Source organism: Hylobates moloch, unplaced genomic scaffold, assembly GCF_009828535.3.
Source record: "Hylobates moloch isolate HMO894 unplaced genomic scaffold, HMol_V3 SCAFFOLD_8, whole genome shotgun sequence".
NCBI classification, from domain to species: Eukaryota; Metazoa; Chordata; class Mammalia; order Primates; family Hylobatidae; genus Hylobates; species Hylobates moloch.
The window spans coordinates 86,549,297-86,574,707 of record NW_026652283.1 but is presented as its reverse complement, the minus strand read 5'-3'; the positions used below and the strand labels follow the sequence as shown (position 1 = coordinate 86,574,707).

Here is a 25,411-nt window from a genome sequence, read left to right as displayed (position 1 = left end):
CTAGTTGCTTAAAAAAAGGGAATTTATGCAAGAAATGTTGTATAATTTGAAGGTTGTTAGGCCTCCTAAATGCCTCGTAAAATGCCATTATGAGTCTTAACTGTATGACTTACCTGCTTTACAGCTAGGTAAGGCCTGGGACACATTAGAAGTCAGATGGAGGAAAGAGTCAGACCTTATCCGCACTTCTGTTTGCTGTCCTAGGCTCCATACTAGTACGTAATTAAAATCCCAAACTTACCAAGGTTTTCACCAAAAGTAAAAGTTGCTAAGAGTTATCACTGTAACATGTAATTGAGTCTACTGAAGAAAGAGTTCTACATGCGAGGTGTGTAAGGAAAGTGAAATGTGTTTTTGGTGAAAAATTACAAGAAGTCACGGGAATGTGGATTTTTCTTGCCTAGATTAAAGGTTAAAGGATTTTTTTAAGTTAGAAGAAAACTAAAGGTTTAAGCAAGGGGTGGAAGGTTTGTGAAAAATTAATTGTAAAAGAAATTCTGTGTGTGAACATACTGACTAAAGTTAAAGGGGTATTATTCAGTTTTTCCATCAATTAAACATTGGAATAAAGGCACAACAGGTTTTTCTTAGAGCAAAAACCTGCCTATGATCTCTTTAACAAAAATTTGTAAAGGGTTATACAAAGTTTGTAAGAATCTTATCTTATGTTCAAACTGATTAAAATTAAATAAATTTATCTATAAGGTTTTATTAAGAATTGGATTTGACATCAATAACACACTAATGCAACAGTAACATTTGGCTTATTTGGTATAGAAATCATATAGAAAGCATTGTCAAATATGAAATAGTGTTTGGCTTTCATTGGACTATATTTGTATAAATATGTTACTGGTCTATGTTCCAAAATTATTTTTAAAACTCCTATAATTCTGATATGACTTAATGTGTTATTAATAATTATTACATAAAATCATTGTGTGCCACAGAGGTAACCAAAATTTCCTAGTCAATTGTGGATTTAATAGTGGCTGTCCTAAGACTTTTTATCATCTACAATTGTTGTCTTGTTTTAATCCTCTTTAGAAGGTGGTTTATAATCAACTACAGGACTTTGACAGATGTTCTTGAATGCAAGTTTCTGATAACTTTGGAAATTGTAACATCAGAATAGAGGAAAAAACTTTCAGGACTCATGGAGAGCTGAAATGTTCCTGAATATCAAACAGAAGTTAACTGCATGTACTAAACTGAAGAAGTCTAAAGTAATCTTTTTAATTTTGTTTCAAACGTTGCTGATCCTTTTTGTTTTTCAGAGTCAAGGAAACTTTTCAGCTATTTACAGCTTTTAACAATTGAGTAAAGCATACTCCTGTGAACAAAATTTGGAACATATTTGTTTCTCTCTACCTGATTTCTCCAGAATTTGGAAACTATGTGTGAGTATTCTTAATTTATGGCAATGTAGTTATTTGCATAAGTGCAATACGAATCTGTTTTCTTTTGCAACAGGACACAATTGGAGAAATTGGTTATTTTACCAAAACTTTGACTGGAATGGTATGCTTTCCTTTAAGGAGTCAAATTTGACTCATAGAGCCAATAAAAATCCCTTGGGCAACTGATCTTGTTTATTCCTGTGAACCAACCAGTGATCTCTGACTGCTGCTCAGAAGAAACACAAGGGATGGGTCATGTAAAAATCTGGATCAGTATTCTAATTCTGGGCATGTATTGGAATTGGCTAGCAACCCCATATCAGCTTGGTTCCAACAGTTGGCCAGTTCATGGAAAGCCTTCTAATTTAGTTTACTTGGGATAACTTTACTTACCTTGCTTTACTGTTGTGGAATATATTGCTGTTGTACTCTTTGTATAGGAATGCAGGATAAGCTTACTGAATGTTTTCTTAAATTGAACACTTATTAATCTTCCAGATATCATCTTTTGTTGGACTCAAGAGTTATGAATGGCCCTCACCATACTGATGCTTTCTGACTGAGCTCCTCACTACCCTGAACACAAGAGGGAGGAATATCATCGCCCCTATTCAGCCTGGAGAAGTTACAAAAGATGGATCTTCGTCCCTCTGCAACCCTTAGGATTAATGGTTCTCCTATAAAAGGGATTGGGGGGGGGGGAATGTCAGAGGCATTTGAACAAGAGCAACTCCATCTTAAAGAGGAGCTGGGTAAAATAAGGCTGAAACCTACTGGGCTGCATTCCCAGATGGTTAAGGCATTCTAAGTCACAGGATGAGATAGGAGGTTGGGACAAGATACAGGTCATAAAGACCCTGCTGATAAAACAGGTTGCAGTAAAGAAGCTGGCCAAAATCCACCAAAACCAAGATGACAATGAGACTGACCTCTGGTCGTCCTCACTGCTACACTCCCACCAGTGCCATGACAGTTTACAGATGCCATGGCAACATCAGGAAGTTACCCTATGTGGCCTAGAAAGGGGAGGCATGAATAATCCACCTCTCATTTAGCATATCGTCAAGAAATAACCATAAAAATGGACAACCAGCAGCCCTGGGGACTGCTGTGCCTGTGGAGTAGCCATTCTTTTATTCCTTTACTTTTTTTTTTTGGAGACGAGTCTCGCTCAGTCACCCAGGCTGGAGTGCAGTGGCACGATCTGGGCTCACTGCAAGCTCCGCCTCCCGGGTTCACACCATTCTCCTGCCTCAGCCTCCTGTGTAGCTGGGACTACAGGGGCCCACCACTATGCCCAGCTAATTTTCTTGTATTTTTAATACAGACGGGGTTTCACCCTGTTAGCCAGGATGGTCTCGATCTCCTGACCTCGTGATCCGCCTGTCTTGGCCTCCCAAAGTGCTGGGATTACAGGCGTGAGCCACCGCACCTGGCCTATTCCTTTACTTTCTTAATAAACTTGCTTTTACTTTGCACTGTGGACTCGCCCTGAATTCTTTCTTGCTGAGATCCAAGAACCCTCTCTTGGGGTCTAGATCAAAACCCCCTTTCCTGTGACAGTTTGCTGGAGAATGTCTTCAAGGCCAGCAAGAAAATGCTACTTCCACTCTGGCTTCCTCTGTCTCTGACAGCTAGACTCAGACTAAAAGGACTCATATGATTAGGTCAGGCCCACTCAGAGAGTCTCCTGTTTGATTAACACAAAGTCATCTGATGAGTAACCTTAAATAGCTCTGCAAAATCCCTTTGGCCATGTAAGTTTACATAATTGTGGCAATAATATCCTACTATATTCACAGGTTCTGCCCACGCTCAAGGGAAGAGAAGTTTATAAGGCATGTATATCGGGGGTGGGAATGTTAGAATTCTGCCTACCACAGTAAAAATAGAGGAAAAAAGAAAGAAAATTAAATTCAATGGCATTGTAAGAGAGTAACATAACATAGTTCCAAGAACACTAGAGCTGTAGGATTCAACATCGGAATTAGGTTAAAGGAGAAAATCAGGTAATCCTTCCAATAGATATTGAAGAAGCATTGGTAAAATCAGTAGCTATTTCTGACTTTAAAAACTCAAAGTAAAATAAGAATAGAAGGAAACAACACAATAAAGTATTTTAAAAACAGAAACTAATAACCCATCAATAGAAGAATGGTAAATAAATAACAGTGGATTTATACAATAAAATATTCTGTAACCATAAAAGGAATACGTACTGACACGAAAATGCAATATACTAAGTAAAATAAGTAGCAGAAGATTATGCATAATACATGATCTAATTAAAAAATTTACAACAAATTAAAAATTTAAAAACAAATAAATATAAGGATAATATAATTCAGCCACTTGACTGAAAACAAAAAGGAATATGTGGCAGCTATTGACTCAACTGTGGGGGAGGGGCTTTCACTTTTCCGTTATGAATTTCAATAATGTATGCATTTTGTTTAACTCCGTTTATAATAGGGGAAATAATAAACCAACAGCAAAACATCATATAAAATAGCAAACCGCATTGTGAATTCCCACAAAATTTTAGGAATAAGCAATCTCTTGATTTCTCTCCTTCTCCCCTATAATGTGCCTTCCACATCTCAATAAATGTTATCCTCACTCATGCAGTTGCTAAGCCCAGATACCCGGGGGTCAGCCTTGCCTTCTCTTTCTTCCTCATCTTCAGCTTCCAATCTATCAGCAGGCTCTACAACTTTTCCTGCAAATACGCACCAAAACCAGCTCTGTCCTCATCCTCCCCCCATCTCCAGACCCGAGGATGCTCCTCCTGCCTGGGATCTACAGATGTCCATAAGCTTCAAGACCTCTTGGACCCTTTGGTATTCTGATTATTCTCTTTTGACCAATCTCTGGTCTCACTGATTTTCTTCAATTGTTAACAGGCCTAACTCAGCTAGATCCTAATTTGTCAATGTCTTTGATTGAGATTCTAATAGTTCTCCAAACTCATGTGCATCAATCTCATGAAATTCCAAATATTTTGAAAGATTTACCTTTTTGCTTCATAATTGATTTTCATTGTATTTCAAGAGTCTGACCAAAGTGACCCAACGCCAATGTGAAGTGAAGAATATTAAATAGTCAGATGATGACTGTTTTGATGTTAAAAATTTTGCTTTCATGGGGACTGTAACTGTGGGGATGCTGGTAAAAAATACTCAGATAAGGAGGTTTCCCCCTACCTAAGAATGCTAAGAATGAATTTAGCACAATGACACAAAATCTTCATGAAGACAAACATACATAATATTACACATTATATACATGATACCATATATATAATGCATAAAGTGTTCTTTTATAAGTCAAATAAAAATATAAACAACTCTAAAACATGTGCAATGGCATGAATAGGTAGTTAAAAGAAAAAAAACATAAAAGTTATGTGGAAAATATACTTATCCTCACTTTTGGTCATAGCAAAGCAGATAAAAACAAGGAGATACTAGCATTTCCTTGTTAGTTTGGCAAAAATGTTTAAGATTAATAAAACATAGTAACTGTGAGGGTATGGGGGAAAACAGTTCACATTATTGGTAGGAATGTAAATTGATTCATTTTAAAAGGCAATTTGTCATGATTTGTGAACACTTTAAATGTGCATATTCTTTGATTCAGCCATTTCTTTTTTAGGAATTTGTGATACAGACATACTCTCATAAAAATGTAAAGATGCATTTAATGTAAGTCTATAAAAACACAAAAATTAGCCGGGCCTGTTGGCATGTGCCTGTGGTCCCAGCTACTCCAGAGGCTGAGGTGGGAGGATCACTGGAGCCCAGGAAGTTGAGGCTGCAGTAAGCTGTGATCACACCACTGCACTCCAGCCTGGGTGACAGAGTGAGACCCTGTCTCAAAAAAAAAAAAAAAAAAGGACTAAGATAATATCCATCTACAAGTTCAAAAAAGTAGTAAGGAAGCCTGTAGTCTATCAGGACCTCGGGAAATGGGGAGGAGGAGAGGAAGCACCAATCATGTGAAATTGAAACACAAGGGCAGCATTCATGTGTTCAGGAAATCTAAGCCAATAAATTCACATGAAGTACCAATCAGAGACCACTGAAACCCTAAAAGCTTCACAGAAACAAATGCAGAACACCTCCACAGAAACACTGTCATCACCTAAGAACTTCTACAAGAAAAAAAGCCCCACTGAACATAAGCTCATAAAATCACAAAAATCGAAACCACACAAGGAAATAATTTACTACACGGGGAGAGGTGACAGACATTACTTAGGATCCTAATTAATGAAGATGGTAGAAAACTCTAAAGGGAATAAGTTCAAAATTATTAAAAGGAGAAAGGCAAAAATTGTAATGAAAGAACAAATGCTATAAGAAAGAGAACAAGAGGGTTTTGTTGTTATTGTTTTGTTTTTGAGACGGGGGTGTTTTGCTCTTTTTGCCCAGGCTGGAGTGGAGTGGCGTGATCTCGGCTCACTGCAACCTCCGCCACCTGGGTTCAAGCAATTCTGCTTCAGCCTCCCGAGTAGCTGGGATTACAGGTGCCTGGCACCACGCCTGGCTAATTTTTGGATTTTTAGTAGAGATGGGGTTTCACCAACCTGGCCAGGGTGGTCTTGAACTCCTGACCTCAGGTGATTCACCCACCTCAGCCTCCTAAAGTGCTGGGATTACAGGCGTGAGCCACTGTGCCTGGCTGAGAACAGGAGCTTTTACCGAAAAATACAGTTATCAAAATAGGTTTCATGGTAGATGAAGCACAACTGAAGATATTTACTGATCTAGAAGACTGATTTGAAGAAATCACCCAGAATTCAGCCCAAAATAGTAAGGGTAAAGAGATGGAGGAAAGAATAAGAAAGTCTAACATATATTGACTAGGAATTTTAGATTAAAAGAATAGGGAGAGTGAGGAAGAGGCAATATATGGATAGCAGTCCTTGGGAATATATAAAGTCCTTGGATTGAAAAAGAACACTAACTTCTGAGTAGATAAAATTACATATAACATATTTACATATATTTACATATGTATACTTTACATATACCTATATACAAAAATATACACATATTTACACTTATATGTAAAATATATATTTACATATATGTAAACTCACATATATACATATATAAATATGTGGGCATATTACATATATACGTGTGTGTGTATATACATATATGTATATACGTATCACAGTGAAATTTCAAAGCGTCAAAGACAAAGAGAATAATCTGAAGAAGCATCGGAGAGAAAGGACAAATCTATTAAGGAATGACAATAAAACTGATAGCAGATTTCTTTTTAGCAACAGTAGATTATAAAAAACAATGGGATAGCCTCAAAGTGCTGTGAAAAAATACCCATCTATTTGGAATTCTATGCCCAAATTTCTCTTAAATTCTCATTCAAGACAGGCAAAATAAAGACATTTAAAAATAAACAGGCCAGGCATGGTGGCTCACGCCCGTAATCCCAGCACTTTGGGAGGCTGAGGCAGGCGGATCACCTGAGATCAGGAGTTCAAAATCAGCCTGGCCAACATGGTGAAACCCCAACTCTACTAAAAATACAAAAATTAGCTGGATGTAGTGGCTCACACCTGTAGTCCCAGCTACTCAGGAGGCTGAGGCACTAGAACCACTTGAACCTGGGAGGCGGAGGTTGCAGTAAGCTGAGATCATGCCACTGCACTCCAGCCTGGGTGACAGAGAGAGACTCGGTCTCAAAAAAAGAAAAGAAAAATAAATAAAATAAATAAAAATAAACAAATACTCAGAGAGTTTACTATTTACATGGCCTCACTGAACTAAAGGGCATCTCAGTAAGAAGGAAAGTGAACCTAGAAGGAAGATTGAGATACAAGAAGTAACAGTGAGTGAAGACATTTTCAAACATGTTGGCAAAAGGAAACGAATATTGACTATTCAATATTCAAGACTTACTTTGGAGGGTTTAATTTCAGGGTTTAAAAAAAGAATGTGGAAGAGTAATATTAGGAAACAGTAACATGAAAGGCACAAATGGAGAAATCAAAGTTAAAACATTCTAAATTTATTCTTTTGCTTAAAGTGATAGTAGCAAAACCAACTAACTTTAGATTGCTGAGTTTGATGTTAAAAGTTAAAGGTGACCACTAAAAGAACAGAAATACAATGTCTAACTTCCAAACTTGTAAAGAAGTAAGAGAAATAAAACTTGATCAGTCCAATATAAGGGAAGAAAGGAGAAAAAAAGGAACAAAGAAAAATCATGGCAAATAGAAAATATTAATTAAAGTGATTAAATATTACCAAAATCAAAATGGATTAAACGATACTGTTCAAACACAGAAATTCCCAGATTAAATTTAAGAACAAAGCTGACTATGTGCTTTTTAAAAAAGAGACCTATTTAGTGACTTTTGTCATGGTGGACTAACCAATTCCTATTGTAGGTAACTAGAAAAATGGATAAAATGTAAGAAAGAACTAGTTTTCAGACAATGGACAACAGGACGACACACACTGGATACAAGACTTGAGGAAAGGAAGGACTTGAGCTCAGCTGGCCCACTGCCCTGGCTTTCTGCCTGAGGCACTTTCCACTGCAGTGTGGGGTGGGGGCAGGCACGCAGAGCACCGCAGTCTCGCTGGGATGAGCACACAGGATTAGGGAACTGGGTGGGGGAGGGCAACTGAGGCAGCTGGAAATTGCAGGGCAGAGTAGAGGAGAAGGGAAGCTAGGCAGAGAAAGACTCCCCCACCCTCCCCCATGCAAGGCTGGGACAGACTCTGCAGATAAAGAAAGGAGTAGATATTGAGGATCTCTGAGAAAGGAAGGTCCTGTACTTTGGGATAGTTAAAACATTTAGTTTTAATTTAAAATAGTTAATTTGGTTTAATTGGCCAATCATCAGTTTTTAAAGGAATCATCAGTTTTGATGATTGGCCAATTTAGTTATAACTAAATGGTTTTAGTTTAAAACATTTAGTTTTAAACCAAATAGATCTGAGGGAATTTGAGTGCAGAAGGTGCCTGGGTTCCCTTTTCTTGTTACAGCCTGGGGACTTAGCAATAACCTCAAGGAAAAAAGGCAACAGGTCTTGGTTGATGGGCCTGGCACAGCCTCACAGAGCCCCCAACACTCCACAATGACACAGAGTAGCAGGAGGAACCCAAGGACCCAAAAAGGGCCAGCATATTCGCAGAGTTGCACGTATGTGACTGGGTGTGAGCACCTCTTTACGTTTCGTACCCCAGGTGCCCTGCTTGCCTCACCCCAATCCCAGCCCTGTGTGGAGAGGCCCTGGAAATGAGATGTCACATGGAGACAGATGTCATATGGAGACAGAAGCCACATGAAGGAGAACTGAGGCATCCCTGCTGAAGTGCCAGCTGCATGAGACCAGTGAGTGACCCCAGCTGACATTATGTGGGGCAGAATTACCCAGCCAAGCCACAGAATCGTGAGAAAGCACAAACCATTGTGTTTGAAGCCACTAGGTTTGGGATGGTTTGTTATGCAGCAATAGCTAACTGAGTCACCTTTTTCACACACCCCCAAACTCAGATGTAACTCAAGAGAAATGAGAGAGAAAGCCTGCATTGAGTATGTTTCTACTATTTGATAGACTAAAGACTTGTACTATCCATTACATTCCAATTATAGAAAAAGAATTAATGTTGCTTTTCTCATATACTTGAGTATGTCTGAAATTCACATATTCTCTATATACTATGTGAAAGCAAAGCTGACTACTCACTATTTAGGTAGCAGGCATCCTTTGTTTTGTCCTTCCCTGCACCCCTAGCTCCTTCTTTTGCTATCAGTACCCCCGTTTTCCCTTTGGCAAACTATCCTTCCTGCATTCTGTGAGCACCCGGAGGAACTTCAGTCAGAGCGCCCTCACATGTGGGGTGGACACGGGCGCAGCACTGGCCAGTTCAGCCTTCTCTCCCAGAACCCATGGGCACAAGAGCTAAAAGCCATTTGGCCATGCCATTTCAGTGGCCCAGGGAACTGCCCAGGGTTTCCTGCTACCCAAGATGCCTGCACCTTCTCAGGCTCCTCTCCTGCTCTCTGCATTGGAGTCTGCCAGTACCTTCCAAAAATCTGCCTTTCACTGAATTCAGCCAGAATTGCTTTCTATTGTCTGTCATCAAAGAGCCCTGACTGATACATGATATGGCCTGTTAGGGCAGAAACTCAGTGGTGTGCTTAATATTTTTCAGTGTGGAGGTCACATGGTTGAGCCATGTGTTGGCCTGGACACCTGCAATTCTTGCCAAAAGGATCATTTGAGTGGGGAGCACTGATTTATCTGAACGGAAGTCTGTCAACAACCCTTCAGAGAAAACCATACCTCCTGGTCCAGTGCCCCAGGCCTCGTGCTTCCCTCCCTGCCTCCCCAGCTATCAGCACCTCTCTTGTTCTTTGAGATTCCACATGTCAGTATAGCTTGTGTTTTCTTCCCACCAAACCCTCCAGCAGCACCAAGCACAGTGCCAGGCTCATCACAGATTTTAATTATTGTTGGATTGATTTGACTGATTTACTCCTGGGTGTCTCTCCCCGAGACTCCCAGCAATGTCCACATGCCATACAACAGTCCCCTTGGGTGCATGTAGAATGGGGCTGTTCCTAAGGGCAAAACACAGAGTGATGACAGGGCCCCAAGGTTGTGGGGCACGAGTTGTTGCTAGGAATGCCCTGGACCAACACTAGGAGCCGAGCTCTCAGGTGAGCGGGACCCAGTCATAAATGAGGCCTGGCCCCAGTCCCCACCCCATGCAGGCCTATAGGAGAGATCCCTGGGTGACATGTGTTACCGTTTCTGCAGAACAGTGACAAACTCGGTGAGCCGGTCACGCTCCACCTCGGCAGCCTGCCAGAGGGCCTTGATCTCTGTCACTTGTGCCTGCCAGCCTTTTTGTTCTGGGGAGTCCGAGAACCTGGGATCAGGGTGGAGGGCAGAGGGCAGAGGTCATCTGAGGCCTAGAAATAACACTTACCCCTGTGATGGTTGGAGGGACTAGAAGGACAATCAGGGCGAATGTCAGCCAGAGCAAAGGAAGCAAACCCAGTCCCTCTAGGTCCTCCCCTGCTGGCTTCTTTGCCCACCATTCCTGGTCCTGCTGAAGTCCCTAGGCTCCAAAGCTGAACCTACCAGAACTAGAGTTACTCTGGTACCTCTGTCCATCCAAGCCTTGTGGGGGCCTGGAATTAGTCTGGTGCTATGGCAGGTGGTTCTTGGGGACCTGGGGTGCCCTGGGTATCTGTGTGGCCTTTAGGGCCTGGCTGCCCTACCCAGTGTCAGGTGTACCCAGTCTCTGTGTCCCTGCCAGTCTCTCCCAGCCCTCCTGCATCTTCTGGCTTGGTCCCCAAGCCCAGCCCACTTTCCTGGAGCCTGGGCATTTGGCTTTGTGACTTGTTCAATTTTCTCCAGCCCTAAGCCAACCCATCACTGCTTCCCTCTTACCACTAGGCCTGCCTACCAGCCCCTTACCTGCAGGCTGGAGCCAGGACAGAAAGTAAACTCTGCCCCCAAACTTCAAGCCCCCAGAGCCCACATGTGAGTTCCAAGCTGCTCTCCGCTGTGCCCCCACTTTTCCCAGTGAGACCCTGAGCTTACTTTTCTAGCAGTACAGGGCATAGGGAAGGCTGCAGAGCTGGGCAGTGTACTGAGAACTGGGCTGGGGCATGTGACCCTGAGGGCTGACTTCTCTGTGGTCTTGGGCAGGTCTCTTCCTCTCTCTTGGCCCCAGTTCCCTCACTAAACATTGAGAGGGGTGGTTGAGATGGGCTCCGAGAACTGCAGACCCCTCCGTGACTCCTAAATATGCTCTAAGGCCTTGCTACTACAAGTGGTCTCTGAATCGGTGGCTCTGGCATCTCCTAGCAGCTTGTTAGAAATGCAGAATCCCAGGCTCTACCCCAGACCTGCTGAATCAGAACCCGCACTTGACCTGGCTGATCCACAGGGGCTCTGTGTGTGCACTGCGGTTTGGAAAGCCCCATTCATCTCCCCAGTTCTATAATGCGGGAAGAGGAGGAGCAGGAGCAAAGGGCTGATTCTTCACTCTGCCCTCCTCCCAGGCACCCCACCAGTCACCTGAAGGGAATGGGTTCAAACCACGCCAGCCCGAATAGACATACTCTCCGGGATCACTCTGCCCTGTGAATTCCTGTCCTGTCACCTGTGGGAGGGGACTGTAAGCTCCATGAGAGTAGGGCCCACACATGGTCGAGTTCAGTATTTGTGTGTTGTGGAAGAAACAAGCCTGAGAACCAGCGGTCTGGGCAGCCAAGGCACACAGCAGCTCCTGTATTTCTGTGTGGCGCAGAGGTCGCAGCCACACAGGCCTGGAAGGGACTCTAAGGGGTCATCGTGTCCATCTTCCTGCTCTCATTACTGTGACTAAAACCTCAGAGAGGCAGAGCCTGCCCATTCTCCCTGTGCTGTGACAAGACCTCCCACCCTCAGGAGCGTGGCACATGCCTTGTGGCTCAGTGTCAGCCCACTCTCCCCAAGTGCCTTTGTGACTCCAGCCTGATGGGTGGGGCAGCTTTGGCCCACAGACCCTATGCTGCCAAGTGTCAGCAGCATGCTGTCCCCCACTTTTTGGGGATAGCAGCCCAGAGAAGGACCAGTTTGCTGGAGCCACAGAGATGAGGGACTGGGGCCACTTGGAGGCTTTGCCTGGAACCTGAGCTGACCTGCCTGAGGGGTCAGGGCGGGGGTGCTGACAGCAGGAGCATGGCTCCAGTGGACAGTAGGCAGGGCTCGGGACAGGGCTTAGAGGCAGAACAATGCTGTCCTTTGTCTATGGGCTGGCAGTAGGAACAAAGGGCCCATTTACACCCTCTGGCTTGATTCTATCAACAAAGAGGGGGACCGAGGGCTGAGGGGATATCAGTGGGAACCCATATCATGTGAAATTCTCCCCTTAGAGGCTGATTCTCAATGAGCAAGAGAAGGTGAGGGAAGGTGCTAGAAGCCAGGCCCAGGAAGGTTCCTCAGGTTAATTCTCAGGTAGCAGGTAGAAACCCTAGCCTGGGAGTCAGAGGCCAAGATTCTAGTTCTGAAGCTGCTTACTCTATCATCTTGGACAGGACTTCCCTGATCCTCCCTGTCTTTATGTAACCTTGGAAGAGCCCCTGGACTTTGCCTGGCCTCAGTTTCCCCTCCTTTTAATGGGATGGCAATACTGGTTGAGCAATCAAGAATGGGAAAAAACTGTGAGTCCAGGGGTCGGGGGTCCATACCTAGGTGAGGTCCTGTGGGGACTGGGCAGGGAAGGCCTCGTGAGAGCAGATTCCACCAGTGTGTGGCCCAGGCTGGTCACAGAACTGTGTAAAGACGGAAGGGGCCCATCAGCCTGGGAAGGCAGACCAGGCCCTGCTGGGCCTCACCTCTGCATGTGAGGTGGAGCAGTGGCCAGCAGGGGTCCAGGAAACCCTTGCAGCAGTCCTGTGGATTTGCTGCCCTTCTTTCCAGAACTCTTGTTTGCTCAAAATGAGACAGAACAGGAGACACCAGAGCCTTGAACAACCCAACATGGGTCTGTTTGAGGGCCCCAGGGGCAGAAAACTTTTGAGGCCAGTTCAGAGAGGCTCTTACAGGGAGCTGCAACCAGCGTGCTCTTGAAGCGATAAAATCTGGGCCTAACCGGCTCATTTCTGCAGACGCAGAGCTAACGTCATAGGAGAGGCCCACGTATTGGAAGAACAACAGCATAGTCATCTTAAAATTGCACCCGTGGCTTCCCATCAGAGGTAGCAAGAAACAACCTTTCTTCTGAATAATTAATGTTCACTTTCCAACCCCTCCCTCCCATTGTTTTCTTACCGAGAAGATCCAAGCCTGCCAACATGATCGCCTGCTGAGGCCGGGGACTTGGTCAGGCCTGGGTCCTCCAGGAACTGGGTGTAGGCAGGGCTGACCTCGCGACCACTGGACCCCTCACCCATTCCTTTATTCCAAAGATACTGTAAGAACAGATGTGAGTTCCATCCTCAGGGCTTTGGCTCAGAGGACTAGAGAAGGCAGGAGGGGACCTTGGCTTGATTTCGGGGCTTTCAGAGGATATGAAAGAGGCTTCTTTTCAGGAGTGAAAAGCGAGGCCTGTTTGGTGAAGGCACTACTTGCATGATAATGACATCTAATAATGCCTCTCTTCAGAAAGAAAGCTACATGGTGTGAGGACGGTGACTGGGCCAGGAAGCTGTTCTATATTCAGGTTCCAGAGGGAGGTGCATGGCCTCGCATGCAGGGCAGGTCAGAGACTGACGTCTCTGAGTGGGTCCACTTCTCCAGGCGGCCCCACCCACATGTGGCTGAACACCAGGTGTGACGTGAGGCCAGCTGCCTTCCTCAGCTGGAACACCTGGACCTTCCAGACACCCGCAGCCAGAGAGGCTGGCAGGGACTCAGTGAGGGCAAGCAGCCTTGGGTGGAGGCTAAGCCTGCCAGGCCCCCACCCCTCCCTCAACCCCTTCCTCTTCTGGATACCTGCTGGGGCTGGACTGGACACGAACATTAGAGGACCCCAGCAGGAGGTCAGGCCACCAGAGTGGACAACTGGTGTAAGCCCCTAACAACCTGGCTTGTCCCCCAGTCCCACCCATTCTGAGAAAATTCGAAACGTGTGCCGACTTAAGTCTGGTGGGTAATGCTTGGCCCCCATTCAGCTGGTGACCTCAGAGGTAGGAACAGTCTTCTCCTGTGTGCCTGGAGAAAGGACAGTGGTGAGGTGAAGATGCTGGAATGTTTCTGGACCCCTTCAGACTTCTCTCCCCAGTAAGCCAGGATGGGGAGCAGGGTGAGTCCCCACTCACTGCCATATGTGCTCTGTTCCCAGACTTCCTCGTGCCCCCAGGCTCCCTTTCAGCCTCACAGCACTTTGTCACAGCCAGTCCTGGGGTCCCAGGCTACCCTGGCCTGTGGAAATAGAGGCTACAGGACAAAGCAGGCTGGTCAGCCAATGCCAGCCTGAGGTAGGGCCGAGGGGATCTTGGGCTCTCACCTCTGAACAAACAAACCACAGATCCCCAGAAACAAAGAGCAGGGCTGCTTTGCAACATGCCTTTGGCTGAGTCAGTCAATTTCCCAGTGGGCCAGAGGCTGCAAGGCTCCTTTGTCACTGGGAGACCTATATGCCTGTCAGGAAATTCTCCCCAAGGCCACCACCCAGCCCCACCACCACCCCAGGGAGGTGAAGGTGCCTGACTCCTCGCAGCCCCAAGCTGTGCCCTCAAGGCACCTGCCAAGACAAAATATCTTTACAAGCTCATGCCTTAGACAAGCATTTATTGAGCATCTACTGTATGCTTGCTCCAGTGCCAGGCACTGAGGCACCGCAGTCTGTGGTGCCTCACAGGGAGTGCAGGGGATAAAACAGGAACATGACTACACAGTGTGAGAGAAGTTTGGTTTGGGGATGCACAGGGAGTTAGGAGAGTGCCTAGGAGGGGCACATAACACAGAACAGGGGTCCCGGGGCTTCCTGGAGGAGCTCCTGACTAGGTAAGACCTAAAGGCTGAGGGGCAGCTGGCCAGGCGGAGGCCGTAGGGGAGGAGGGGAGGGAGTGTGCTTCACGCTGCACGTAGCCCTGGAGCGCGGAGCAAGCCAGGCTATGTGAGGAGCTGAATGGTGCCTGGGTAGCCAGAGTGTGGGGAAAGGGGAGGGGTGAAGAGAAGATGCAGGAGGGGTGGCAGCAAGAGCTAGTCACGTGGTGCCTGGAAGCTGAATGAAGTGTGGCTTTCCTTCTCTCATCCTGCTGCTGGAGCTACTGCCACCATCTTGAATCCTGAGGATAAGGCCACAGCTGGGGATGGGAGAGGGCAAACTGGAAGGTGCCTGGGTCCTTGAGAACCAGGTGAGGTCAAGGGTGACAGTAAGCCATGAACAGATTTTAACTAGAGCAAGGACACAATCAGGTTTGTGTGCAGAATGGGTTGGGGAGCCAGATAGAAGCAGGTGGCCAAAGTGGAGCCAGGAAGGATGAAGTCTGGCCTGAGCTAAGCAAGTGGAAAGAAGTGGAAGGAGCTGGATGGACTTGCCCAGCTTGAAAATGGGTTTGGGGGCTGTGCCAGTGCCCTACTCACGTGCACATTGAGTTGTCCGATCTCCATCTCCAGCTGCCGCACTTTGGCCTCCCGCTCAGCCACCATGGCCTGCAGCTGGGCGACTAGGCTGTTGTTCCGCTGAGCCTCGCTGTTCAGTTGCTGGTCCAGGTGGTGCTGGAACACTCGCGTCTTCTCCTCCTGCAGACTCAGGCTGCCTAGGATCTCCTGTAGCTGCTTCAGCTGGTCCTGGGGGGCCAGGCAGGAGGGCAGGTGGAGTCAGGCATGGCCCTTTGGGCCGGGGAGGTCAAGAACAGACTGCCTCCCTCACCCCAAAGCAGCCTGCAGGAACCTAACAGTGGGATCCTGTTCCCTCGAGAGGCAGGAACACCTTCCTTGCCTGCCATCCGGGGATGTCGAACCAGGCAGGTGGGGACCATGTTCTTTTCCTGCCCTCAACTTCCTTCTCTGAGTTTGGGGCCAAGAAGATCCAAGGGGCTCTCAGACAACAGAAAGCAGATCAGATGGTGACTCCTCACCCAGTGGGGGAGATATTTAGCTGAAAGGAAAGCCTGATCCTGCTTGGCTGGGAGACTGCCCTTGGAGGCAGTACCTGGACCCCTGCCAGGGATCCATTAGCACCTGACTGAAGCCTCATCCCAAGGAAAAGCCCTCAAGGAGACTCCTGGGCAAAGGCTTCCTGCCTGGGGCCAACAGAAAGGACAATGTCTGTCATTTGGAACAGGTGGGACCTGTTGTCTTCACCTCAGAGTGGAGGAAACTGAGGCCCAGAGAGCCCAAGGGCATATTGTTGGTGAATAGCATGACTGGGGCTAGTTTGCAGCTCTCATCATGCCACCTTCAATGACAAAGAATGGTGACATGCAGGGACCTCAGAGGACATCCAGCCCTGCAACTTATTTTTAAAACTGGCTGCTGAGCCTCAGAGAGGGGATGCAACTGGCTTATGGTCACACAGTGAGATACTGACAGAGGCAGGCCTAGATTTCAGGTCTTCTGTGCCCCGCCCACCACCCTGTCATGTAAAGTGATCATGAACTAAGGTAGGTGCCTGAGCCAGCACCCCCCAAACACCCCAGCCAAGCCAGACACGATCACCCCCACCCTGGGCCTGCAGGCACAACTTGGAATCTGACACCAAACTTTGGTGCCTCAGGTCCCACAGAGAAAAGTCCAAGCTGTAGGGTTAGGAAAGCAGTATGGCCTTACTAATCAAGGAAGTTTTTGTTGTTGTTGTTGTTGTTGTTGTTGTTGTTTTATACATAAGTTGTAGGGTACGTGTGCACAACGTGCAGATTTGATACATAGGTATACATATGCCATGTTGGTTTGCTGCACCCATCAACTCATCATTTACATTAGGTATTTCTCCTAATGCTATCCCTCCCCCAGCCCCCCACCCCCCGACAGGCCCTGGTGTGTGATGTTCCCCGCCCTGTGTCCATGTGATCTCATTGTTCAATTCCCACCTATGAGTGAGAACATGCGGTGTTTGGTTTTCTGTCCTTGTGATAGTTTGCTGAGAATGATGGTTTCCAGCTTCATCCATGTCCCTGCAAAGGACAAGAACTCGTCCTTTTTATGGCTGCATATTATTCCATGGTGTATATGTGCTGCATTTCCTTAATCCAGTCTATCACTGATGAACATTTGGGTTGGTTCCAAGTCTTTGCTATTGTGGATAGTGCCGCAGTAAACATACGTGTGCATGCATCTTTATAGTAGCATGATTTATAATCCTGGATTTATAACCCAGTAATGGGATTGCTGGATCGAATGGTATTTCTAGTTCTAGATCCTTGAGGAATCGCCACACTGTCTTCCACAATGGTTGAACTAGTTGACTGTCCCACCAACAGTGTAAAAGCATTCCTATTTCTCCACATCCTCTCCAGCATCTGTTGTTTCCCGACTTTTTAATGATTGCCATTCTAACTGGTGTGAGATGGTATCTCATTGTGGTTTTCATTTGCATTTCTCTGATGACCAGTGATGATTAGCATTTTTTCACGTGTCTGTTGGCTGCATAGATGTCTTCTTTTGAGAAGCATCTGTTCATATCCTTTGCCCACTTTTTGATGGGGTTGTTTTTTTCTTGTAAATTTGTTTGAGTTCTTTGTAGATTCTGGATGTTAGCCCTTTGTCAGATGAGTAGATTGCAAAAATTTTCTCCCACTCTGTAGGTTGCCTGTTCACTCTGATGGTAGTTTCTTTTTCCATGCAGAAGCTCTTTAGTTTAATTAGATCCCATTTGTCTATTTTGGCTTTTGTTGCCATTGCTTTTGGTGTTTTAGTCATGAAGTCCTTGCCCATGCCTATGTCCTGAATGGTATTGCCTAGCTTTTCTTCTAGGGTTTTTATGGTCTTAGGTCTAACATTTAAATCTCTAATCCATCTTGAATTAATTTTTGTATAAGGTGTAAGGAAGGGATCCAGTTTCAGCTTTCTACATATGGCTAGCCAGTTTTCCCAGCACCACTTATTAAATAGGGGATCCTTCCCCCATTTCTTGTTTTTGTCAGGTTTGTCAAAGATCAGATGGTTGTAGATGTGTGGTGTTATTTCTGAGGCCTCTGTTCTGTTCCATTGGTCTATATATCTGTTTTGGTACCAGTACCATGCTGTTTTGGTTACTGTAGCCTTGTAGTATAGTTTGAAGTCAGGTACCGTGATCCCTCCAGCTTTGTTCTTTTTGCTTAGTATTGTCTTGGCAATGCGGGCTCTTTTTTGATTCCATATGAACTTTAGTTTTTTCCAATTCTGTGAAGGAAGTCATTGGTAGCTTGATGGGGATGGCACTGAATCTATAAATTACTTTGGGCAGTATGGCCATTTTCACGATATTGACTCTTCCTATCCACAAGCATGGAATATTCTTCCATTTGTTTGTGTCCTCTTTTATTTCATTGAGCAGTGGTTTGTAGTTCTCCTTGAAGAGGTTCTTCACATCCCTTTTAAGTTGGATTCCTAGGTATTTTATTCTCTTTGAAGCAATTGTGAATGGGAGTTCACTCATGATTTGACTCTCTGTTTGTCTGTTATTGGTGTATAGGAATGCTTGGGATTTTTGCACATTGATTTTGTATCCTGAGACTGCTGAAGTTGCTTGTCAGCTTAAGGAGATTTTGGGCTGAGATGATGGGGTTTTCTAAATATACAATCATGTCATCTGCAAACAGGAACAATTTGACTTCCTCATTTCCTATTTGAATATCCTTTATTTCTTTCTCTTGCCTGATTGCCCTGGCCAGAACTTCCAACACTGTGTTGAATAGAAGTGGTGAAAGAGGGCATCCCTGTCCTGTGCTGGTTTTCAAAGGGAACGCTTCCAGTTTTTGCCCATTCAGTATGATATTGGCTGTGGGTTTGTCATAAATAGCTCTTATTATTTTGAGATACGTTTAATCCAGGAAGTTTTTATAGTCAGATAAACCTGCTTTGAACTCAGTTGTATGGTCTTAGATGAGTTATCTAATGAATTTGAGTCTTAGTTTCCCCATCTGTGAAGTGGGATTAAAATATATGATCCTAGAAGTTATCTTGAGGACTAAGCATTATAACATGCCCAGAAGAGGAAGGGTTCTGTGCCACCACAGAGATAAGAACTGGTACTGGCTCCTCCTGTCCCTTTCATTCCTTGCTGAAAAATAACCCAGGGTATAATCCCACCTCCTTCCCCCAATACATTTCTGTCTCTTTTGGGGTCCATAGGCCCAGTGTCTTGTGCCTCGTGCTGCTCCATCACAGCCCCCTACCTGCCCTCAGGCAGCCTCCCTGAGCTGCTCATGTCCCTGGGGCAGGGCTTTGGTGCTGGGGGCCATCTGGAGACAATGGGCTTTGGGGTTACACAGGTGGCATTGAGGGGTGAGTGAGGGCTCACTCTGGCCATGGCTGGGGCCATCCTTTGGGCAACCACTGCCTGAGTGGTGGGGCCATACCATGAGGGCGTCGATGAGCTCGTCATCATGCCGGCCCTTCTCCAACAGGGTCCCCATCTGACTCTTGAGGGTCTTCATCTCACTCGACAGCAGCTTGTTCCGAGACCTCATGCCCTCGAACTTCTTTTTTAGCTCCTCAAGCTCTCTCTGGAGGGCATCCCGCTCACTGGCAAGTTTCTGTAATTAGAAAGTGAGGGCATGGGCAGCAGGGCTGTGTGGGACCTTGGCCACATCTGCTCCCTGGCTCCTACTCAATGGCAAGGCCCGGGGCTGGGGGTGGGGGTGCTTGTTGAATGCCACAGAGCAAGTCACTAGAGCCAGGGCCCTGACTCCCAGCCCAGGCCTCTCAGGGATATCAAGTGTGCAGCAGCCTCCCACCCTTGCCCTAGCACATGACAGCACTAATGGATGACAGCACTCCTAACCTCAGCCTGAGATACAGGCTTCCTAGCACATGAGAGGAAAGCCACGGCCAACTGCATGTGTCCTCCAGAAAGCACAGCCAGTCCTACCCCTAAGCCCCTCCCCAAGCAGGGGAAAAGAGAAAAGCCATACTTTAGAAAAAGAGTGCTAGGCTAGGTTCCAACTGCAGCACCTTGCACCACCAGGAGCTAGAATGAGAAAGGAGGGTCTTTTCTCCCACTTCCTCCATGATCATTTGGCACAACCCCTGACAGCACCTTGCTTTGTCAGCTACCAACTGGAAACTCACATGCAGCACACATCTTCGGAGTCTCTCATTCAATCATCCCTTCATTCTCAAGGGTTTCCTGAGGGCCTACTATGGGCTTAGTATTGTTATAGATGCTGGGGGACAGCAAAAAGCAAAACAGTCCTTGTCCTCAAGGAGCTGATAATCCTCATGGAGACAGATAATGTCAAATAGTGACAAATGCTAATTTGAAAGTAGGAAACAGGAATAGTGAGAAGGATATGGTCAGGGAAGGCCTTTCTGAAAAGGTAGCATCTGAGCAGAGACTGAAGGAGATGACGGGAAGAGCAAAGGCCCTGGGGTAGAAGGTGTGTGGCTGGAGCACAGTGAGTGAAGGGGCAGAGGCTAGATTAGGCAAACCCGTAAAGACAAGATGGAGACACTGAGGAGGAGCTTGGGCAGTGGGTGACATCACCTGCTTGATCCTGAGGGTGAATTGTTGCTGGAAAAGTGTTTTCATATCCTTGATGAAGTGAATTATAGAAACGCAAAACAAGTAAAACATGAATCTATAGGACACGAGCCCTTTGCAGGGAGGCAGCCATTACTCACCTGTTGCTCTCCTGCCTACACACTCCAGGCTCTTATGGGTGCCTGGCAGAGGGAATGCATGCAGGAAGCTGTTTCCTTCCACCCGCCATTGCAGCTTATGGTCAGCCCAACTGTTCAACATAATCTATTCTGTACTAACATGTAAGTTCAAGCTAGGTGCATTTCAAACCCAACATTTCCAAATCTCAACTCCCTTTCTCCTCTTGAACCCACCCTGTCTCCCTTACCCACCCACTATACTCCCTAGAAGTCCTTTATAACTCTTCCTCCTCGTCACTCTTCCAAGTCCAATCAGTCTTTGAGCCCTAGAAAGTCTGTCCTCACTGTCCCAGGTGTCTGGCCCTTCCATGACAGTCCACTATCTTGGCAAAGATCCTTAGTCATGTCTCCAGGATTACTATTCTGCCTTCCATACCTCTTCCAACCCATTCCTCCTCTTGCTCCAACCATGTGACCTTTCCAAAATGCACAGCTGACCACCTCCCTCCACAACTTAAAACCCTTTGGTGGGCTGGGCGAATGGCTCACACCTGTAATCCCAGCACTTTGGGAGGCTGAGGCAGGTGGATCACCTGAGGTTAGGAATTCGAGACTAGCCTGACCAACATAGTGAAACCCCGTCTCTACTAAAAATATAAAACTTAGCCGGGCATGGTGGCAGGTGCCTGTAATCCCAGCTACTTGGGAGGCTGAGGCAGGAGAATCACTTGAACCCCGGAGGCGGAGGTTGCGGTGAGCCGAGATCACGCCATTGCACTCCAGCCTGGGCAACAGAGAGAGACTCCATCTAAAAAAACAAAAACCGTTTGGTGGCTCTCCACAGCCTTCAAGATACAGGCCAAAAGTCCTGGCTGGCATACAAAGCCCAGCAGGCCCTGCCCACCTCTGTGGTCTCACTGTTTCCCTCCTCACAGCTGATGGTCTAGAGCGCTGGAAGGTGCAATGTGGTCATGGTTACAGCATTCCTAACACAGGGCCTAACCCAGAGTTGGTGCTCACAGGCAAAAGTCTCCAGATGAAAAGGCAAGTCTTCACTGTTAGGTAGCTCACTGCCAGGCCCGCTATGGGGGCCTGTTGTATGGCTTGCCTGCACCTCTTCATGCTGCTTCTGCTACCTTCTTTAAAGTGGCCCCTACTCCCCACTCTCATTGCAAGTTTGGGGAGGCTAACATCCCCTCAAACCTTGGGGCAGGTATCTGAAGCTTGACCAATCAAAACACCCTGTACTCTTGGCCACAGTGATGGGCTCAAGGACGGTCACATAACCCAGGCTAGACCAAAGACACTCAATTCTGGGACTTTGTTGGAACTATTGGGAAAGAGAAACCCTTTGTCTGTAGAGGCTGCATTGGAGGAGAGAAGCTAGGACTACCCAGGGTCCCTGTGGAAGAGAGTGAAGCCAACCCAGGAGAAGGTGCTGAGAGCAAGGCCCCAATCTGCACCTGAAGCTAGGCCACCTCTGGATTGTTCGTTTACATGGGCCAATAACTTCTCTTTGTTGCTTAAACCTGGTAGAGTTAGAGTTCTGACACTGCCAATGCAGCAGGTGAGATGCGGCCCCTGGTGCTGGGTCCAGCCTGCCCACCTCTTTCATCAGCCTGGAACTTTCCCCCTTTAAGCCCCGTCTAACCCTATCATACTTCTGGGGCCGTGACCCTCCCCCTCTCCCTTTTACAATGAGAATTTCAGGTACAGCACCTCCAAAACAGCCAGGATGGGGCGACGAAAAGTTCATTAAATGGGCTCACAGTGAGGTCCCAGTCAGGCAGCTCAGGTTGGTTTGACAGGACATGAGGAACATGCAGAGGTGACCCAGGTCCCTAGGTGTCTCCTGCCTAGAAGGGGTGGCTCAGACTTCTGGCCACATGTGCCTCAGAGCCCTTGCAGGCACCATCATGATCTCTCGTTCCCACATGCCCGGCTGACCTCCTCAGGCACGCGTTACCTCCAAGCCTTCCTGTTTTTCCCTTTCCAGGCTGCGGATCCTCAGCAGGTTTTTCTCCTGTGCCGACAGCTTCCTTGGGTCTGGATAGACAGACAGCTCATCACTGGCTGTTCCTGCAGACTGGCTCTGGGCCTGGCCCAATTGCTTCTCAAGCTCTCGAACCTGAGGATGGTAAAACTCGTTGTTCCACAATGGGTCTGCAGCCAGCCTCTTCTATTCAGAAGTGTGCTAGGAGACCCCATGGACTGAAGATGGAACCGCCTCTCTAGATGGCTGTGGTAGCCCCATCTGAGGAGGACTAGGGGTGGGGGATGATCTGAGCTGGCATCCTGAGCAACACATTGGAAGACATCAGGGAAGTTCAGTTTAGAAAAAAGGTGAATGAGAAAAATCACCCTATCTCTGAGGGGCTGTTTGAGGCTGGGAAGCAGACCTGTGGCCCCAGGAACCAGGGAGGGATAGGATGGCAGGTCTCAGTTCAAGAAAGGACTTTCTTATTTATTTATTTATTTTAGAGACAAGGTCTTGCTCTGTCGCCCAGACTGGAGTGCAGTGGTGCAATCATGGCTCACTGTAACCTCTGCCTCCTGGGCTCAAGCAATCCTCCCAGCTCAGCCTCCTGAGCAGCTGGGACCACAGGCACAGGTAACTGTGCCTGGATAATTATATATATATATATATATATATTTGGTAGAGATGGGGTTTCACCATGTTCCCAGGCTGGTCTTGAACTCCTGGGCTCAAGCGATCTGCCTACCTCAGCCTCCCAAAGTGCTGGGCAAGGAGGAACTTTCTAACAGACAGACCACCTAAGACTGGGTGCGCTCCTCGGAAGATGGCAGTCACTTACAGGAGATACTGCAGAGGGGAAGGCAGGGTTTGGAAACAGACTGGCTCAAAGCCTCACAGACTGTATGACTGCGCACAGGTAACTCTCTGAATCTCAGTTCCCTCATCTGTCAAATGGGCCTAAGAGTACACCCTGCGTAACACTGTTATGAGGATTCAGTATTGTGAAGTTGTCTGAGCCTGGGAATCCTCCGAGGTTCTTCTTGGACTGACAAATCTTGGTGCTTACTCCAGATCAACAAACTACAGTTCTAGGGGAAGGGACTTGGAATCTGCATTTTAAATGCTACAGGTTATTTTTAGGATTAGGTAACTTTGCAAAATCCCAAGATGGTCTAGGTGAAGCTGTCAACATAGCCTGGCACACGTGGGCCTTCAGCAAGTGGCAGGTAGATGTCATCCCACAGAACAATGCCCTTATCACCCTTTAACGCTAGGGTAGAAGCAGACAACTCCTAAGGTCCTTCTGACCCTGGTTCCCATCAACACAACCAAATGACAAAACAATGTTGGTAAACTTGAGCCAGGAAAGGAAGCACAATTCGCTAGGCTCCCTGGCAAAGGGCAGGAGCACAGCTTTGAAGGCACCCACCAGTGCCCTCGTGTGGCGCTGTGAGGCAATTCCATTTAATCATTAAAGAACATTGTTACCTTTAAGAATCTGACATACAGGGCCGGGCGCAGTGGTTCACGCCTGTAATCCCAGCACTTTGGGAAGCCGAGGTGGGCGGATCACGAGGTCAACAGATCGAGACCACCCTGGCTAACACTGTGAAACCCCGTCTCTACTAAAAATACACAAAATTAGCCAGGCGTGGTGGCGGGCACCTGTAGTCCCAGCTACTCGGGAGGCTGAGGCAGGAGAATGGCGTGAATTCGGGAGGCGGAGCTTGCAGTGAGCCGAGATCGCACCACTGCACTCCAGCCTGGGCAATACAGCAAGACTCCATCTCAAAAAAAAAAAAAAAAAAAGGAATTTGACATATAACTTAATGACAATAAGAAGTGTTTTGTGCTTATTATGGTCAGGCACTGTCCTAGGTGCTTTACAAATGTTATTTTATGTTACCCCATTTCACAGGTGTGAAGATGAAGACATAGGAAGATGAAGGGGTTTGCCCATTTGGCAGTTTACATTTGGCAGACTGGTGGCCAAATGTAAACTCAGGTCTCTTGAACCCCAAGGCCATGCACTATCATCTATTAGCTTCTTGGAGTTTTTCCCCCTTTATGTTGGCTTCAAAGATCCCATGGGAGACACTGAGGATAAAAGCCACTGTGACCCTCGAAGTCCCTGGGAACAAGGGTGATATGCTTGGCAAATAGTGGAAATCACACACCTTCTCACATGTTTCTCAGTTTGAAGGGACAAAGGGAAAAGAACCACACCTAACTTTTATACAGTGCTTCCTCCATGCCAGGCCCTGTGCTGAGCACTTTACAAGTATTGACTCAATTCTCCCAACAATCCTATGGGGTAGGCATCATTATTATCCCCATTATACAGATGAGGAAACTGAGGCACAGAGCTAAAGGAACTTGCTTAAGGTCACACAGCTGGTGAGTGGAGAGCTGGGATTTGAATCTGAGCAGTGTGGCTCCAGAGCTCTTGCTATTAGCTGCTTTTGGTATGCTCCAAAATATTCAGACAATAAAGAGGGAGACAAGGCTAAGTTTTTATTGGGTAATTAAAACTTTCAAAAGACTACAAGCATCTGGACAAAACTGGAAAAAGCTTACAATTACAACAGTCACGCAAATTTACATAAACTAGGAAAAAAAAAAGATGCCTGGAGTAAAATAAATCAAACCAAAAGCGTTGGCATTTGTTAAGCTCCAGTGCCTGGCATGTGGTAAGTGTTATATAAGAGCTTGTTCATTAAATAACAAATTAAAATCAGGCTGGTTGGCGAGAAGGTGAAACAACAGCCCTGCACGAGTGCACTATGAGACCTAAAGGC

General features: G+C 46.5%; 1 protein-coding gene and 1 long non-coding RNA gene across 3 annotated transcripts in view; one reads left to right on the top strand and one right to left on the bottom strand.

Annotated features, from left to right (window-relative positions):
* The window catches only part of CCDC13 (coiled-coil domain containing 13), a 63,707-nt gene that overhangs the window by 12,373 nt on the left and 25,923 nt on the right, over positions 1-25,411 (bottom strand). For both annotated transcript variants that reach the window (XR_009214487.1, XM_032161931.2), the window contains exons 8-13: positions 22,602-22,763; positions 19,393-19,569; positions 15,476-15,682; positions 13,217-13,356; positions 12,634-12,717; positions 10,197-10,319 (exon numbers count right to left, since the gene is read on the bottom strand). Coding sequence is in view for 1 of the 2 variants with exons in the window: in XM_032161931.2 (XP_032017822.1) it covers positions 10,197-10,319; positions 12,634-12,717; positions 13,217-13,356; positions 15,476-15,682; positions 19,393-19,569; positions 22,602-22,763 (893 nt within the window). In the remaining variant the exon portion in view is untranslated. The remainder of the gene's footprint in view (positions 1-10,196; positions 10,320-12,633; positions 12,718-13,216; positions 13,357-15,475; positions 15,683-19,392; positions 19,570-22,601; positions 22,764-25,411) is intronic.
* Positions 12,324-24,753, top strand: LOC116473612 (uncharacterized). The gene is made up of 4 exons (XR_004249351.1): positions 12,324-12,407; positions 20,685-20,797; positions 22,632-22,772; positions 24,532-24,753. It is a non-coding gene; the product is annotated as an uncharacterized LOC116473612 (long non-coding RNA).